This window comes from Nelumbo nucifera, chromosome 2 (genome assembly GCF_055504915.1).
Source record: "Nelumbo nucifera cultivar China Antique chromosome 2, China Antique-T2T, whole genome shotgun sequence".
NCBI lineage: Eukaryota > Viridiplantae > Streptophyta > Magnoliopsida > Proteales > Nelumbonaceae > Nelumbo > Nelumbo nucifera.
The window spans coordinates 10,952,175-10,970,454 of NC_142650.1; the positions used below are offsets into that span (position 1 = coordinate 10,952,175).

The 18,280-nt window shown below is 37.9% G+C and overlaps 3 protein-coding genes across 3 annotated transcripts; 2 read left to right on the forward strand and 1 right to left on the reverse strand.

Moving 5' to 3' along the window:
- Positions 1-1,492, forward strand: LOC104597364 (GDSL esterase/lipase At2g40250-like). Its single transcript, XM_010258834.2, has 3 exons — positions 1-681; positions 811-1,090; positions 1,193-1,492. Exons 1-3 carry the CDS (start codon positions 52-54, stop codon positions 1,384-1,386), a joined length of 1,104 nt encoding a protein of 367 aa, XP_010257136.1. The 5' UTR covers positions 1-51; the 3' UTR covers positions 1,387-1,492.
- A 701-nt stretch (positions 1,493-2,193) lies between these two features.
- On the reverse strand, positions 2,194-6,177 carry LOC104597311 (pentatricopeptide (PPR) repeat-containing protein). The gene is made up of 2 exons (XM_010258781.3): positions 5,016-6,177; positions 2,194-3,256 (listed from the first exon to the last, which is right to left on the reverse strand). The coding sequence occupies exons 1-2, from the start codon at positions 5,775-5,777 to the stop codon at positions 2,483-2,485; spliced, it is 1,536 nt and encodes a 511-aa protein (XP_010257083.2). The 5' UTR covers positions 5,778-6,177; the 3' UTR covers positions 2,194-2,482.
- A 9,053-nt stretch (positions 6,178-15,230) lies between these two features.
- On the forward strand, positions 15,231-17,253 carry LOC104597310 (uncharacterized). The gene is made up of 5 exons (XM_010258780.2): positions 15,231-15,806; positions 15,904-15,980; positions 16,088-16,124; positions 16,264-16,375; positions 16,469-17,253. The coding sequence occupies exons 1-5, from the start codon at positions 15,542-15,544 to the stop codon at positions 17,028-17,030; spliced, it is 1,053 nt and encodes a 350-aa protein (XP_010257082.1). The 5' UTR covers positions 15,231-15,541; the 3' UTR covers positions 17,031-17,253.
- The last annotated feature ends 1,027 nt before the right edge of the window (positions 17,254-18,280 follow it).

The window sequence follows — 18,280 nt, forward strand, 5'->3', positions numbered from 1 at the left end:
GCTTAGTAACAATTTGGCAAACCAAGAGGCAACAGAGAAACAGCGTTAATCATGACTTTGAAGAGGACGAGTTCTGCTGCTTTCTCCATCTTCTTGATCTTCTCTGCATCCTTTCTCTTTCTGGTTGTTCCTCTCAATGCCGCTCCAAGTAAAATATCAGCCGTTTATGCTTTCGGCGACTCAACCCTTGACCCCGGCAACAACAACCATCTCGGAACACTCTTCCGAGGTGATCATCCTCCCTATGGACGTGACTTCCCCGGTCAGATCGCAACCGGGAGGTTCACTGATGGAAGGCTTATGACTGATTTCACGGTCTCTTCCTTGGGAATCAAGGACCTCTTACCGGCCTACTTGGATCCCCGAGTGTCCAATCTAGACTTGCTCACAGGCGTTAGCTTTGCATCGGCCGGCACCGGAATAGATGACTTGACAGCGACCATCTCCAATGTGGCTCACATGTCGACCCAGTTGCACTACTTCGAGCAATGCTTGGCTCGGATGCAGAGTACCGTCGGGAGGGAGGCTGCCAGTCGCATAGTGGAAGACGCTTTGTTTGCTATCGGTATCGGAACTAATGACATGATATTTAACTTCTACGATCTACCAACGAGGAGGGGTCAGTTCTCGCTACCGGCATACCATGATTTTCTGCTCCATAACTTGGAGTCTTTCGTTATGGTAAGTGACTGCAACTATATATCTAGTTACTAGGCAGAAATACGTTGAATTATTGATTGATCAACCTGTTCATAATATCCCCCCCAATGTATGAGAATGGTCCAAATTGATTAATTTGTATTATTGCAGCGGCTTTACAGCATGGGAGCACGAAGGTTCTCAATATCAGGACTGCCGCCGATCGGGTGTCTGCCGGTGCAAGAGACGGCTGGAAGCATCCTGCCAATCCCCGGGGGCCATATGCTGCAAAGGGTTTGTAATGATGCAGAGAATCAAGACTCACAGGCTTACAATGCCAAGCTCCAGGCCCTAGTGTTGAGGTTGCAAGCTACGCTCCCTGGCACCCGGTTCGCGTACGTAGACATCTACAATCCATTGCTGGACATGATCACCAACCCTGGGAAATATGGTGAGTTCTGAGGACACACTACGTACTGTTTTGACGAACGTCGTGACCCCAGTGTTATTGATTTTGTTTTCTAACAATTATATATGGTTCAAAATTTTGTAGGGTTTGTGGAAACAAGGCGAGGCTGCTGCGGTACGGGACTGGTGGAGATGGGTGGTATGTGCAACGCTGCTACGCCGGTGTGTCCAGATCCCTCAAAATTCGTGTTCTGGGATGCCGTTCATCCAACTCAAACCACTTACCAGATCCTCGCCAACATCTTTACAGCCACTGTTATTCCCCATCTTGTCAATTAGATTCTTATATATTATTATGAAGTTAGCGCAGATTAGAAATCAAATTATTCATATAGCCCATGATTCAGTGTAGGACCATAAATATTTACAGAGATAACTTAGGAGTTAAGGACTGTCTTGCTTTTCTTTTTGTACCTATTGCTCCTTTAATTTCTTAGATTTGTTTAATTAAACCAAACAAAAAACTTAAATCATAGTGTGTATGGTTGACATTGTGCTTGATCCTTTAACTGCTTGTTCCTTCTTTTGACAAAGCCATACATATCACTTAGTCTTTTTTTTTCCCATCAAAACTGGAGGAAAGCGTTCGATCTGTTACGCGACCAAGTAAGGAAGCTGGCTAGACAATTCCACCTACCACGCCGCTGCGGGATCCTATGACCCTGTCAGTGTTAGCTAGAGAATGCAACAGCTCTTTGTTAGCTAAAGGGTTAAATATGCATACGGTAGTAATAGTCCGGCAGCTGCAGATTTGGTTTAATTGTGTAGATAAGAAACAGTACTGCAAGCTGGTTAATTGTAACGCATTGCGCATAATTTCTGGGAAAAAAAAAGAAAAGAACAGTAATTTTGGAATAAATGTCAAAGAATTCTGCCATGGCTGCTAAGCCTTCTGGAGCATATAGAGCATAAACCCCTAAATGGAGAGCTGACTCAAAGACTCCTTTGTTTATTTATAAAAGCTATGATGATGAAGCAGGAAAACTTCTTCCTTCTTAATGTTAAAAATGAAGAGTAGAGATGCAGAAGAAATAGAAAATTATTTAAAGGAAAAACCAAAAAGTTGACATTTGACATATTGAAATATATGCACCAAACGATCCAATTACATTGATTAAAGAGGAGCTTTATTATGTTTACAAGTATATTGGGAACTTATTATTATGTATTACAAGCTTCCAGTCTATAAATGTATATATAAACCGAACAATAGCATATCCAGAGAAGTCTAATTCCCAGACTATGTTCAAACTGATATGCTCGATGTTTACTGCCACTCTGCATTCATCCTCATCTATACAAGTTTACAGAGAAATGCCAGGAGAAAATCTGTGTATGAGAGATAAACAAGACAAGTCTAATTCCATTAGACTTTTCACAGCGTTTTTATAATCCAAAGTTTATAGCCGTTCATATACAGATAAACAAGACAAGGTCCAATGAGATCTGCATCAGAGAGGCACTTGCAAAGCTTGAGATAAGGCTCAATATTTCCAGATTGTTGAATCCCTTTTCTCAATCCCTGCAGCACGGCTGCCCTGTCCAAATACTCAGGATACAGGTTAAAGTTGAGCATTTTTATGATTGTTTCAGAGGCATCCTCAAAATGTCCGCCTTTGATGTATCCTCTCAACAGCCATGATAAAGTTCTCTTTCTACTCAATGAACTTGCAACTTCCATCCTAGTAAGCAAACGTGTAATGGAACCTTCTTCTTTTTGGGAAGCACAGATAGCTAACACAATGTCACAAAGCTCTTTGTCTGCCTCCTTGCCCACAAGCTTCATTTCCCACAATTGTTGTTCTGCCTCAAGTCCTCGACCAGCACAGACATACATGGCGAGAAGCCTCTCATGAACAAGCCCAGAATGTGTAGAATTTCCTTCTTGCAATACCCAATTGGACAAGAGGACTCCATCCTCTAGAAGATCTGACTGATACTCCTCAACAAGCCTCACATTTTCTATATCAAGTTCAGCTACCAAACCGGCTGTCATGAAACCTTTTAATTTGCGTAAAGCTTTTGAGAACTCATTCAGCTCTTTAACCACTGCTGTCATTGCTATAAAGTAGCTGTAAATCTCAGGCTTCAATCCACATTCCCTGAAGTTAATCACCAATTTAACAGCATCCCAGTAGTTTCCCTCCACCTGAAAGACCATAGAAAAAATAATAAAATACCATTTAACAGAAAACCTGGACAGCTAAACCACAATAATTCATCATTGAAACAACCAAATCAGTAAGGCTTCGAGAATGCAGTGTCACAGGATACATTCCATATATATATATGTATTTATACACCCTAAATATATAAGGCTTCAATTCATATGGAGCCACTTTTCACACCTTTTTCATGAGAGACTACAACTTACCATGCATGGCATTTTTTTCCCTTATACTTAAATGGTATATATATCTTAAAAAAAAAAACAAAACAAAACATTTCACATCATGAACCAGGATGAGAAAACCACAAAACAAAACATTTCACATATACCTAGAATATATGTCCATCTTGGGCTGCCAATTCAGCTCCCTGTCAGAATCATGCATAAAACAGCTTCTAACCTACTTTGCTCAAGGATTCAAATTTTGATTTTGGGCCACATTTTTTTACCTGATCCAAAACCTGACATTTCTGTAGAAACTTCAATTTCTTTTTGAGATCCCATTAGTTTCAAGAATTTTTTGAAAGAACCTAACAAAATAATTAGATGTTTTCATTGCTATTTCTTCCTTTTTTTTCTCATTTTGCCTATTCCCTCAGAACTTAAAATCTTATATATCACATCTCTCATCCTCACCAAGATTTACCCTTTTTTAGCTTTTTAATATTAAATTTTAGAGATTTCATATTCCCCTCCAGCCCTGTAACTGGGACAGATGTTAACATTTTGAATCTTCAGATGACATTTAAATCCTTGACTTTGATGACCCCCCCCCCCCCAAGCATCTTCCAACCTTCTTTGCTCAAAGAGAAAATTCAGTCTTCCTCCACAAATCTATCTAACAACCAACTAGACTGCCTTTTTGTTTCCAAAATTGAAGAACAAAGGCTGTGTTTGGTTTGAAAGAAAAGGTAGGGAAAAACAGGGAAACCCATACAACCTAAGTATAAGAGAGGAAGAGTTTAGAACCTAGCAACAAAAAAAAAGCACCAACATTTGTTCTCTCTCACAAATTAATATTTACTTATATAATTGATACTTGCATTGGTAATCCTTGTTGCTTTTTGTTAGATTACTTGTTTTGTGTGAGTATTTAAAATCCGCCGAACAGAACCCAAAGATACCAGTATGTTATCCTTAATGGTACAGTGTTCGATTTAATTCCCTTGTAATAAATTATTCTATTTGAAAATATAATACAAATCCCTAAAACCCTCAATGTATCAAAATGAAGAGAGAAACTTTTCCAGACTAACAAATCTCTCTGATGAATGTTGGAAACTGTAGCCAAAATGATAAGAAATTCTGCACAGCACCCTCTTGGTTGTGGTTCAGTGCCATCAGGAGAAAAAAGTAATAAAATTAATGCTTACCATGAAGTGACGGAAGGGAATTAGAACATTATCGCATAAAACCTCACAACAGTCTAAGCAAAACAAACCTCAAGCAATCTCCAAATTTCCAACAAACTCAAAAGAAAATGAGCAGCTAATCGTAACAAAAAGAGAATACTAAAGCCAAACCAATTTCACCACAAGAATCCCCACCTTTACCCTAGGCATGAAAGAACAAGAACATATACCCCGGTATCTAATTACCTAAACATTAAAAATAGAACTTAGTATTCGAAATTTTATTCGAATTGGCACACAAGTAGGAAAACTTATGCAATTATTAATAAACGAATCAACAAAGTGAACAAACAAGAAAAACAAATTTTTTTAAAACAGGAACCTACCATCATCCTCCAAGCAAGATACCCAGTTGGGCCTCCTTTTTGATTCTCCCCGTCGTCCTTGGTACAAGAGATTCCCCGCCTCAGAACCTCTTTCACGAACGAAATCGCTTCCTCCTTCCTCCCTGTCTCCCAATACAAAGAAATGACTTTCTCTATCATACTAAAGCTTGGCTTAAGACCGACACAATCCATTTCCACAAGAAGGTCGACTACATCGCCAACAACATGTTCACCCTCGATGAGCTTCTTAACCCAATCGCACATAATCGAAACCATAAGCTCCATAGTCTCCTTATCGACCCTGTTTTCCTTGCGAAGCCACTCAAACACCTCCAGTGCACACCAGGAATCCCTCCCCTCTTGAGAGAAGTACACCAACACCAATTGGAATTCCCGGGAAGAGAGCCGGTCATTCATATCCTCAAGAACATCGGCAGGTTCTCTTACCATGCGTTCCAATTCTTCAATTGCTTCAAAGAATCCCTCACTCATTTTATCTTCGTCGTTACTCGTCACAAAACGGTCCAATTCAACCGACCCAAACAACCTGAATTCCTCAAGTCTACTCCTTCTGGGAGCAATAAAGGTAGAATTTTTACGGTTGCAGATGCTAATTGAGACCCTAGAAGAAACTGAATTCCAGAAAAAATCACTTGAGCTGAAGCGAGAAACAACGGAACGATAACCTGGAAATGAACGAGAAGGATACAAGGGAAAGCCCAATTCCATTAGGGAAGACAACCCATGTGCGGCAACTGCCATATCTTCTCTTCTGTTTCAAAGTTTCTCTTTCGAGGCCAGAAACATATTACACTTTCAGCTATAAAAGTTAAAAGATCATGGAGATGATGAATTCAACAGAGGACGCCCACGCCACGAAGGATAAAGAAAAAAAAATCGGGAAAAAGGAGAAGAAGAGAGGAAACCCTCACCGACGGCTTCGAAGGGTCTAATCAAAAACAAATGAAACCTATTTTTCATCAGGTTTCCATTTGTCCTCTGCGGCGGCTGCCCTCGCCACTCACTTTAAACCCGAAGCAAGCAGAGAAGTCGAAATAAAGTCTGAAAGTCTGTAGACTAAACGGGGGTAAAGAGTGTTCGGTTCTGGTTTTAGGTAGAGCAGAGAATAATAAAGGGAGACGTGTCCCAAGGGAAAGACAACGAATCCATTTTACGACAATATTTTGTATTTTCAATATTAAACGGTATGGATTGAGGATCCACCAAATTGTATTTGTGTCTCTTCTGGTGGCTGGTGCAAATCACTAGACCCCATGATGTTGCTGTTGGATTGGCATCATTTGCATCTCGATTTTGTATGAATATATGCTGCCGGAAAGACATGATACCGAAAGAGCTTTGATCAAGGGTAGTATTTAAAATTTTTTGAGGTTGTGATGGTTCATAAGTATAAGATAAAATATAATAAAATAAAGAGAAAATAAGAGATGATACTGAAAATTATTTGACCAATAAAACCCAAATAAATTAACAGGACTGAAGGAAAACTGAACAACCAAATCTAGCAAGAATATGGGCAGTATGATTCCTTGTACAGGGTGTGAAGGGAACAACAATATGAGAGGGGAACTCAAACAGAAAGGCTCCTGTAATTAACTATCAAAGTGTCGATGCGTATATCCTTCAAGAATAATGGGCCCTAGGCCCAACCCATGAGTAAGAAGCAAATCAGCAAGAAAACACCACTGAGAGCACGAGCCAAAACAATCTTGCCGTGGTGGTCTCTAATAACAGCATCGATACCGGACCCCATTTTTATTACTAAGGTTACATATTTTAATGTCAGGTTGAGAATTTACCCTTATCTTGTGTTGGGCTTGCTAGACCAAAACCGGATCCAATTTGGCCCAAATTGCACCCTTAGCAAAGCTACCAATGACCCAAGTTAGCTTGGCCTGGGCTACACGAGCCTATTTTGTGATGAAGAAAGTCTTGACCTTACATGTCTTTCGTGTAGCTTTTGATTCTTTTCATGACCTTTGTTCATCTCAATTCACAAGTCGATACCAAACTCAATTTTTGTGGGCCTACTAGTCAACTAGCCCAAGCCCATCTAACTTTCATCCATGGCCAATAAAATTTGACTCAATCATAAGCGATAACTTTGTTTTTATTAAAACAAAATTATACATATTGAACAATGCCCTTTCAGTGAACGCGATTATATCACACTATTTTTATTCATGCATTTCCATGGACCATTGTACTAATTTAATTGGTGGAGTAAGAGCCTTTTTTTTTTTTTCCGGATTGCAAGGGTATGAGTTGGTAGCGCTATTTAGCGGACCAGAAGGGAGAGGGTGTTACTAGACTTGTTCACGGGCTGGGTTTTGGACTCAGCCCATGAACATTTTACACTATTTTGGACTCAGGCTTTGAGATGTATTTATTCAAATTTTGGCCAAAAGCTAAGGCCATATTTGATTCAATTCTCATTTTTTTTATTCTTACCCAAGATGGAATTCTAAAATGGATCAGACCCTTGGAAGCTGTCGGTGAGGGTTTTTGAATTCTTTTTTTTCCTAAAAATGAATTCTTTTCACACTGACAAGTGTCCTATATAAAAGTATTTTTGTAAAAGTGCTTTCATAAAAATACTTTGATTAAAGTACTTTCATAAAAGTACTTTTGTAAAAATATTTTTATAAAAGTACTTTTGTAAAAGTGCTTTTGTTTTGTAAAAGCATGAAAGTGCTTTTACAAAAATGCTTTCATAAAAGTGCCTTTTGTAAAAGTTCTTTCACAAAAGTACTTTTATAAAAGTATTTTTATTAAAGTGCTTTCATGTAAAAGTACTTTTATTAAAGTGCCTTCATGTAAAAGTACTTTTATTAAAGTGCTTTCATAAAAATACTTTCATGGTAGTCCGCTAATAAACATCTATGGCAATAGTTTTTTAGGCAGAGTTTCCTTAAAGAATGAAAATGATCAGCAAGATGGGGCATAATTATTTTTCATGCTGAAGGCTACCTCAATTTTTGTGCTATGAACTGATTTTTCATTCTAAAAGGAATGTGACCTATGTTATTCATTCTTGCCCAAAATGAACAAGAATTTAAAGAATGAGGCCCAGAGTAGTGAACCAAACATGGCCTAAACATCAACCCAGTCCATGAACAGTTTAAGTATTAAACCCAACTTGGATTTGCTATCCACAAAGACATTATCCATATGTACCCACAAGACACTACAGCCACAAATCAGAGACATCTCCCTATGAATGTAAACTGAGATATTTCCAATGTGCAGCTATAGTGTCTTGTACAGCTGATCCGAACTCGTTAACACAACATATTCATGTGTTGATATTGAGTCCCTTTTATAATACACAATGAAGAGCTCTTGTCCAACTGGATTTATTTGCTTAAGGTTCAGTTTATTCGGGGTAAATGTAAGGGAGTGCAAATTCGGGTATATCTTTGCTTCAAATTTGACTTTATCTTGTTAACTTTATTATGAGAAGTAAAAAATGTGACCCCTGCTTTACATGAATAATAATATATGAGAGTGGCTCAAGGCAGGACTAAGATGGTGCAAAATTTGCATCAGTTTTTTAGATGCAAATTGTACTTCCAATAACTACAAATAAGACAAAAAGGTGCAAATTTTGCATCACATAGGAATTCAAACCATAGGCTGTGTTTGCTAAGAGTTCATATGCTAAACCAAAGCAAATTTGTACTGTGGTTTAGTTTTTCAGGCATTTGGCAAGAACATGTTTTTCTATTAAAAATGGTAGCAAATTTGTTTTTTGTTCTTGATATGTTTGCATTGCATTCAAATTAGAGTCAAACTTTGCTCTCAAAGTTGATCAATATAAAAAGTTAGATTTCAGACTTGGAATTTATGTTTATATCCATCACAACCAAATACTTTTAGTAAGAATATAAAATTTATCTATACAATTACAAAGTGGATACTTGCCTTAGCTTTTGTGCAGATCACCAAAAAATTTATATCTTAGTAACATTGTTAATTTATATCTTTCTTTTGCTTTCTTACCAAACACAGCCATAGTTATAAGCAAATGAGTGCAAAACTGAACCGAGTGCAAAATTTGTATCCAGTGTAGATTTGCTCTCTCCAAAAAAACAAAGCATAAGATTTTGCAACTAAACTTGTTGACTAATTGCATCCATAGATATCTCCATGCTTGCCCCACAAGGATATATTTGTGTTCAAGGTTGGTCACAAAATACCCAAACACAGCACGAGACGATTAGAACTCAGGGTCTGTGTTCGTTTATAATTGGAATCTGAATCAGAATGATATATTCTCATAATCTATTTGGTTCAGATAGGAATCAGAATGAGACTTGAAATCAACTGGAATGGAATAAGATTCTAATTCTACTCAACCAAACAATTAGAATCGGAATGGGCCATTCCAATGCCGATTCCAAATCCCTATTCCCACGAACCAAATAGGCCCTTAGACGTTATCGTTCAGGGTCCCTAGCTAAATCAATATTCAAAGGAAGTTCTTATAAATGGAACAGTAATTAAGCACCTAATTTTGGAACTTGGATATATATATATATATATTGCTGATTAAATAGTCTTCAACACACAAATATAATACATTAAACAATAAACCATTAAAAGAATCTTTGTTGATATTGGTCAAATTAAAACAAAGTTGGTCAATGGAGAATAAAGAAGACTTTGCATCTTCTCACTTTCAAGGATCTAAGAATAGCTTGGTATCAACCACATTCAATTTGATCGTCTACTTCCCTTTTGTACCATTTTTTTTTTTGCTTATTTTAAATCGATATCTATCTATATAGCAGGTATATTAGGAGCTGTGATAATAGGGTTGAGCCAGGTCCGCTGTTGCAAAGTCCCCAGACCTGAAATTTTGCCCAGTTGGTTGGAAGGTCAGAATCAACAACTGTTACACTAGCTACTATTACGTGATCAACCATGCAAGTTGTTTTACATCGCTTTACTGGTGGGAAGAAAAAGAGAATGTTCATGCTTTCTAATTTTCTTGCTGGGCTTAAAATCACAGAGACAGTAATGTGATTTATAATTCTTACATGGAAGCTGAACATGAATTTGAATCATTTTATTTTAGATTTCAATATCATTTGGACCCACGACCCAATCGTCTACTAAAATGGAGAGAAAGATGGAAATGAATTCACTATTTCTTCAAATCTTGAAATTATCTTATTTATGCTTTTCCGACAAAAAGATCAGAGAAATCTCTCCATTTCTGGTGAACGTGTGCTCTCAGTTTACAAGTGGTTTGGAGAAAACCTTTTTCAAATATAGACACATAGTATATGTTTGGCATGGTTTTCAAAACCAGACCGGACCGGACGGTCGGACCAGAAAAACCGGGCCGGTTCCATTTTTCCTCAAAACCGTTGATTTTGGTCAGCAAATCGCTGAACCAGCCGGTTAATCATTCCAATATTCGACCCGGTAACCGGACACCTAACCCGTTCGGTCGCCGGGTTGGTTTTAAAAACCATGATGTTTGGCATCAATGCTGAGAAAACGGTGCTGTTGATGTGTGGGTTGGAAGCACCGTTTTCTGAGAAAGCGGTGTCTTTTCTATTTGGAAACGTTGTTGTCAAGTAGGTGTTTCTTGGAGCAACAACAACACTTTCTGTTTGGCAAAGTTTTAGAACCGCCATTGACCCAGATGGCTGGACCGTTCGGCCCAGGAATCATCCAGGCAACCGGTTCTGTTTTACCCCAAACCCGGTTTTGGTAAAAAACCGTTGAAAAAGTCAAGAACTTGTTGACCCGAGTAGTCGAACCATCGACCCGTTCAATGGTTTTTACCATTTTATTTTTAATTATTTTTTATTTTTTTAATTTATTTGTCAGAACAGGCCATCCGTTCAAACCAGACGGTCGGACTGTTGACCCGAAAACTAGTGGCTAGAACGGTTTTGTTTCCGGTTCATTTTTTAAAACATTATTGTTTGGTACCAGTGCTCCATTTATGTTTTCAGCATTGTTACCAATTATACGAATTCCACATCACACCTTTGTTGGCAGCAACGAACTGCAATCTGAGAAAATGTCAAATTCGGCGTTACTCAAAACCATGCCTTATCGATTTCTAAGGTATAACTTGAAACACCATTTTTTATGGAAAAACAGTTCCAAACAAACAAGCATTTCTTAGAACACCTTTTTTTTTTCCAATGTATCACCGTGTTTTGGAACAACGGCATCGATGCCAAACAAACGCATAAGCCAAGGCGACAGCTTCTCTTAGATTAATTAACTACTAATTGAACTTCTAATTCCAAATTGATCATATCATAAGCTGATTGGAGAAAAATAATAAACATTAATCCATGCTAGATGCATAGTTGCATATAATAGATGAACACTGGAATTGAAGGAGATGCCTCAAAGTAATTAGCCAGTGGAATTCTTGTTTCTCCATGTGCACAAGTAAACTCATCTAATCTACTTGAAAATATGTTGGGGAAAATGGGTGGCCTGGTCTCTTTGATCATCTAAAAAAAGGTGGACTTGTCCGACTTGTAGGGGTTGAAAAATGCACTGCCCGACTTGACTAAATTCAAACTGAGATCAGTTCAGTTGTTGTCATGCATAAAAAGATCAAAAAGACAAAGGAAGGAGGGTGTGATTGAATCATTGAATATTGATGGGTTGGCTGCTGAAATACTCAATTATTGTCATTGACACCCTCGACATTAATATTAGATATTAGATCTGTATTAACGGGACGACGATTGCTTTGGTTGTCCATGTGATAAAATATGAATTATTCCAATTAACAAATTGAACCACTCTTCAGAATATCCATCTACAGGCAAGATCGACATGGTGTCTAAAAAGCTAATATATGATTAATTGCTGTATGTGTAAAAGCTGCATGCATGCCATCTCTCTCCTCTCCTCTAGAACTAGAAAGATCAAGATTCAAGACTTGCCATTAATTGCAAGGTTGTCGAGCCAAGAATTGAAACATAGCATGATATATATATATAAGTAGTTCTTATTCTCTGAATTGGACGGTTCAAGTGATTTCTTTTTTCTTTTTTGTTAATAGTTTATGTAGAGCTAGGCATTCAGCATTCTCCTGGGTGGGTGTCTCATCCCTCATGGGGGGTCCTAACACTAAAAAGTATATAGTGTTTGGGTTGCTGGGTCCTGTGTGGTCCAGACTCCAGAGCCAAGACGCCCTCCCCCTTTCCTTTTTTTTTTTTATTTCTAGTTTTGACCAACCAATAATGTTGTAGCTAGATAGCTAGCTAGCTAGCGTCAATTATATATATCGACTATGGAGCACGCATGCATGCGGTATATATGATGAATGGTATGTAATATGGCATGGCATATGGCATAGGATGATGATGATGATAATGAAACATTTAAAAAGGACAAACATGCTCATTCTCGAATAATGCTTTGATCCGCATTAATAGGTTTCACGTATTCTCATACAATAAATAAAACCAAGGAACTGTTAGCAGTTGACTTATAACAGCTGAGGGCTCTAAACTTTTAAATTAAATATGGAGTGTTGGATATATCTTTCTATCACCCGGCCAATAAAAGAAAATCATTTTCACTTGCTCACATGCACCAGAAGACAATATTATACAATTTTAATTTACAATGTAAAAAAAAAAAATAGACAGAGAGAGAGAGAAGCCCATCTCGCAGAAACTGGACATATTATTAATTATTTATGTTGATTCAAGTACAGTGCTGCTTACGCCTGTCGCCTTATAGCATCGGTTTGATACTGATGCTTTGTTTTCGATTGTTAATTGCTTAACCTTTTTTTTTTCTTCAGTAAAATTTTGTAAAACTTTGGCTTCAGACATTCATATATCTACTTAATTAAAATATGAACATGGGGTAATTAAATCTATTTAGGTATTTCGTCCAAAAACTTTATTAATATATATATATATATATATATATATATATATATGAATCCAGCACTATAAATGTAAAATTATATAACATGTTAATAAGATAAATAAAATAAATTTAAAAAAAATCGAAATGTCTAACTTTTCATTATGGATCAAGTCGTCAAGCGTCTAAAGTGACCAAATTTAAAACCATGTTTAGAGAAGAGAAGATGAGTCAGGAAGAGTTGATATGCATAGATCGATGCCCCTTAGCTCCTTTACCTTAAAACCACTTGCGTATGGCTGCCATTTTCTATTGAAATTTGGTTTTAGAAGTTATATATACAATGCTTTGTTTCTACTTTTTGCTTATATTGGATTGCCTTTTACCAGAAATTATTGTACTGTGTTGCATCCCATGGTTTTGATATAAACTGATCCTGCATCTGTGGTGTGCAAACCACTACTAGTTACATTATCGATTGAGTTCTGACATCACAACCTAATTAACATATAGAACATTATTCAACACTTGCAGCTGAAGTCATTCATCCTTACGGCGCCTGTCGTTAATGCATCAGCACAAGAACTTCGATCGATCGGGTAATTGAAATTCGGTCTTCTCTTTTCTTTTTCTTTCGGTTTGATCTTACTTGGTGACTGGTGAGTTAGAAATTTCAACTTTGTTTGCAGTGTAATGCTTAAATCCAGCAGCGGCCTAATACCTAGAGTAGCATTGTCCATTAATAACTCGTGTTATAGATTCTGATCCATCACCCCTGCCGCAACAGCATGTCAGGAACGTAGGAATTGAAAATTCTCTCCGAAAATGGTTCTCTACAGCTTTTCCGATGGTCCAATAATTTATCAAATTAATAAGTTGAACAGATTGTGCATCCTCCCACTCACTCACTGCTATCTCCAGGTCCTACTCGCAGTCTGTCTGTGTCTCCTTGATCTTATAGACTGACTAGCATAAAATATATATATATATATATATATATATATACATATCTTAAACAAATGACACTGATATATGATACTATACTTCGTGGGAACAACAAGGCTACTGCTCCCTTTTAATTACATCATTTACAGCCCAAATTAGAATAAATTGAAATTTAGTATGCATGGGTAAACCGTAAACCTATAATATATAGCAATATAAAAGCACTTGGCAATCTGGATGCCATCCGGCCCAGAACGATGTTTTGATCCAAACCCAATCTTAACCCGTTTAGCTAGACAAATACCAAATACCAAAGAAGGGTGGGGCCGATTACCAGAGATTAACACGACACACTGGCATCTAAACAACCCTGGGATCTCAACCATTAGATCAAGCATTCGTCAGCAATTAGGTTTATCTAATTCCAATATTGTTACAAACTTACAACAACCCACCACCATTATTCTGACCAACAACAATGGCGGGCTAAGTTCTTGGGAAAATACAAAACAAAAGAGAGTATCGTTGCTGAGCTTGATTTTAAAAGCTAGGTACCTCATGGAAACAACCAGAACATCTGTGTTGTCTCGATGTTCGTCGTTTGTCGCGAGGGCAAACAAAAGCAATGATCAGAGGGACCGTCCTATATTTGTAATTTACAATTCTCTACGTACAGGTTTACCATCCCCATTTATCTTACGTAAGCATCAAATTCAAATGGCAGTGCAAATTAAGGTTTGTATATACTTCTCGGTATTAAATACATCTCGTTATCTAGACGGGCGGTGTAGTAAACTCTAAATGGAAACGTGGCAATCCTCACGTAATTCTAGCAAACTCGAAAAAAAAAAAAGGAAAAGTCCGTACAGAGCTGCAAAGCAGAGGGGAAGCCAATTCAGAGGGAGGGAAGCAAGCGGATCCAAGGCATATGAATAGGCCACATCATCTCTTACGTGTGAGAATAAGGAGAAGCAAAGCAAGAGTCTACACCGTGTAGATCCGTCTAGAAATCAGAAAGTACACATGACCATTGCAACAACCCTATCAGAAAACCGTTAAGCTGAGTCATAAGAATCTTTTAGACACTTGGATGGATTAGAAACGCAAAAGAAAATAGAAGAGTTTTTGTTTTATTTTGGTGCAGTCGTCGTAAACAAATCCGTGATCACCGACAGCAAGCATCAAAGCGTCAGCAAACGTGATTCCCAAGTCCTTCACCCAGTCCAGTCCAGTTCATTGGTTTACCCATGCACGTTTTTACTCTCTACGACCCTACCCATTTATACTTCATCATTCATGCCTATGCACATCCATGCCAACATGCATGCATGCATGCATGCAAACGTTTTACTAATACATATACATACTGACTACTCTGAGAGGGAGAGAGAGAGAGTCTATGTTGAGACTTTTAGGAGTTGGGTCTTCATTCTCATCATCTGCTCTAGTTGATGTTGTAGTCGTAGAGGAAATTCTCTGCAAGATCGACATCTGATCTTTTAGAATTTAGATGGAACCCACCTAGGTTATTTAGGCACCTAACAATAAGAAGGGAAGAATCAAAACAAGTCTACATCTAATTTTCCTTCTTCCTTTTCTTATTTGGTATCAAACCCTAATTAATAATGTCTCTTCCTTTTTCTCATCGTCTGTAATAAGCTACAAAGCTAGAGCCAGAGAGGGAAGTAGGAACGATGCAAGGAGAGGGATGTGAGAATAATGATGGTTTGAAGGAAAACCCCTCCAACAAGAGCGAGGACGAGGAGGGTGATGATGAGGTTATGCCTAAAACCAGTGCGAGCTCAAGCAACAGCACCGTTGAGGAGAGTGAGAAGAAGCCGAGCTCTGGTGAAGGTAAGATGAGACAGTATATAAGGTCCAAGATGCCGAGGCTACGTTGGACGCCGGAGCTCCATCTTTGTTTTGTTCAGGCTGTAGAAAGACTTGGAGGCCAAGATAGTAAGTGCTCATTTATTATTATTATTTTTTCTCTTCACTGTTAGATGATCTCCATAACAATCTTAACGATGATCATCTTCTTATTCCTTGGGTGCAGGAGCAACGCCTAAACTAGTTCTTCAACTGATGAACATAAAAGGCCTTAGTATTTCACATGTCAAGAGCCATTTACAGGTAATTTTGGTAGGCCGTGTCTAAATTCGAGGTTCTTCAACTCATCAATTTTACAGCTCGTTTGATCTGTTTTCTTTTCTCGGCTTTGTTGTGTTGTGTGGCAACAGATGTACAGGAGCAAGAAGACGGATGACCCAGGCCAAGGTACAAACAGATTTGTCCAACTTCGTCCTTGACACAAGAAAGAAAAATGAAATTTAGGGTTTTTTTTTTTTTGTTTTTTTCTAGATCGATTCCCCAGACATCTTTGTAATGTTGTGCCATTGTTGTTGTTCCACCACAGTGCTAAACGACAATGAATACCTTTTGGAGAATTGGAATCACCACATTTATAACAACCCTTGTCGACTTCCCATGCTGCCAAGTCTGAATCCAAGGTTTAGCTCCAATATCAGGTAATGAAGGAATCCATACATTTTTCTGCAAAATCGTCATCAGTCATCATAAAATAGCTATTTGGCAGAGAATAACATGTTAACATATTTTAGATATCCTGATGTTCTTCGGACGACTGGACATGGGAACTGGTTCCCTAGCTCCTACATGGGCGGTGAAGCAATTGCTAGAGGCAGACCAGGATTCTATGGTTCAGTAACTGAAAGGGTATTCGGCGGCAGCGGCTGTAAGACGTCCAACAGTGATTTCTACATGGACAAAGTTAATTTCACTGAACAAAGTAGGAGAAGAGCACATGAGTACCCAGACGATTACAAAATTCCATATGATCGTGAATCATATCAGACCCAGACTAGACCAAGTTTAGTGTTAGAAGAGAGAAGCGCGATAAAAAGGAAGGCTGCAGATTGTGACGTTGATTTGAATCTTTCGCTGGATCTGCCATCAAGACAACGGAAAAAGTGGGTAAAGGGTTGGGACGAAGAGGAAAAAGTAGATGACAACCTATGTCTTTCTTTGCTTTCTCCATCTGCAGAGATGGAAAAAAATTCTAGTAGTGTAGACCAAGAACCGGCCACCAAGGTTTTCTGGTTGAAGGGAGGTGATAGTAACAAGGAATCAGAAAGGCCAAGTACCCTGGATCTGACTTTATGAATAAAATGCATTCTAGTGAGATCCTGAAGGTACTTGTCCGAGAGATCAATTTGAGATATATATATATATATATATATATCATTGCTGTGTACTATCCAGAGACAGATGCAATTAATAACCAAACTTGTTTTTAGTTTTAAATCTTCACTGGAGTGGAGTCTATGTCCTCCCTATTGTCTTATATTCTTCTGGCAAGCAAGAGTGTTGATTAACTGGTAATTAAGGAGCATAGATTTGCTTTAGCTTAGGCATCCGAACAGTGATATATATATATATACAATAGCTAGATCGATCTCCCAGCATGTATTAGGTTTTCAGGGTTCATCGTCCAGAAGCGGGTATATATCGCCTTATTGAATAAACAAAGCTTCAGTGGCCGCGTATGACCTATATATGGAGATACCCCCGTAGGATCGATGCTTCATTTTAGTGTTGGTTAAAATCATTACAACATAACAGGGATTTTAAAAGGTATATATATACACAGTACTAAGCTCTGTTTGATCTACAATGCTACATTCTCGTAGTCATGCACTGTGTAGCATTGCACAACATGAATCTGAATCCCTCGTTACTAAACTCGCCAGAAGCCAATCTATTATTATATAAGTAGATGCCTTGTATTAATTCCAGTAAGGCAACTAATGGAGTATACAAGCATGCATGCACGGCTACAACATGGGCTACTTAATTTGTTTCCCGTAACTGAAGGAGAAAGAGATATAATTAATTTTGCGAAATAAAAAGGGTCATGAGTGGTCTATATAGTTACCTATATTTGATAAAACACACAAGGAAGTTGCTTAATTTCCAAACAAGGGCTTATGCTATAATTTGCTGTTAGTCGTGATTTATTTTAAGTGCAAATTAACAGAGTCTAATTGCCAAACCTTGTTCATGGTGGTAGAGGAAGGATACAGTACGTATATAGATTGCGAAGTATAGAGGATGCTAATTCTGTGAGCATTTTTATCTTCTAAACAAAACTCTCCCGAACATCTACTGTACTGGTAATAGATGAAATTAAGTGTGTAAGTCATAAAAATTATTTAATATTTGTTTGCATATATATATAAAGCCGGGAATTAATATTACTAGGTAAGGCACTCTTCAGAGTTCAGACTGGTTATTTTGTTAAACGTCATTCACATCTATCTTCTTGGGCAGAGCATCCATCACATGATAAGTTAAAAATTGGGTTTTGATGCGGGGATTGTCTGTCATAACTCACAAGCAGGGGGCAACTCTTT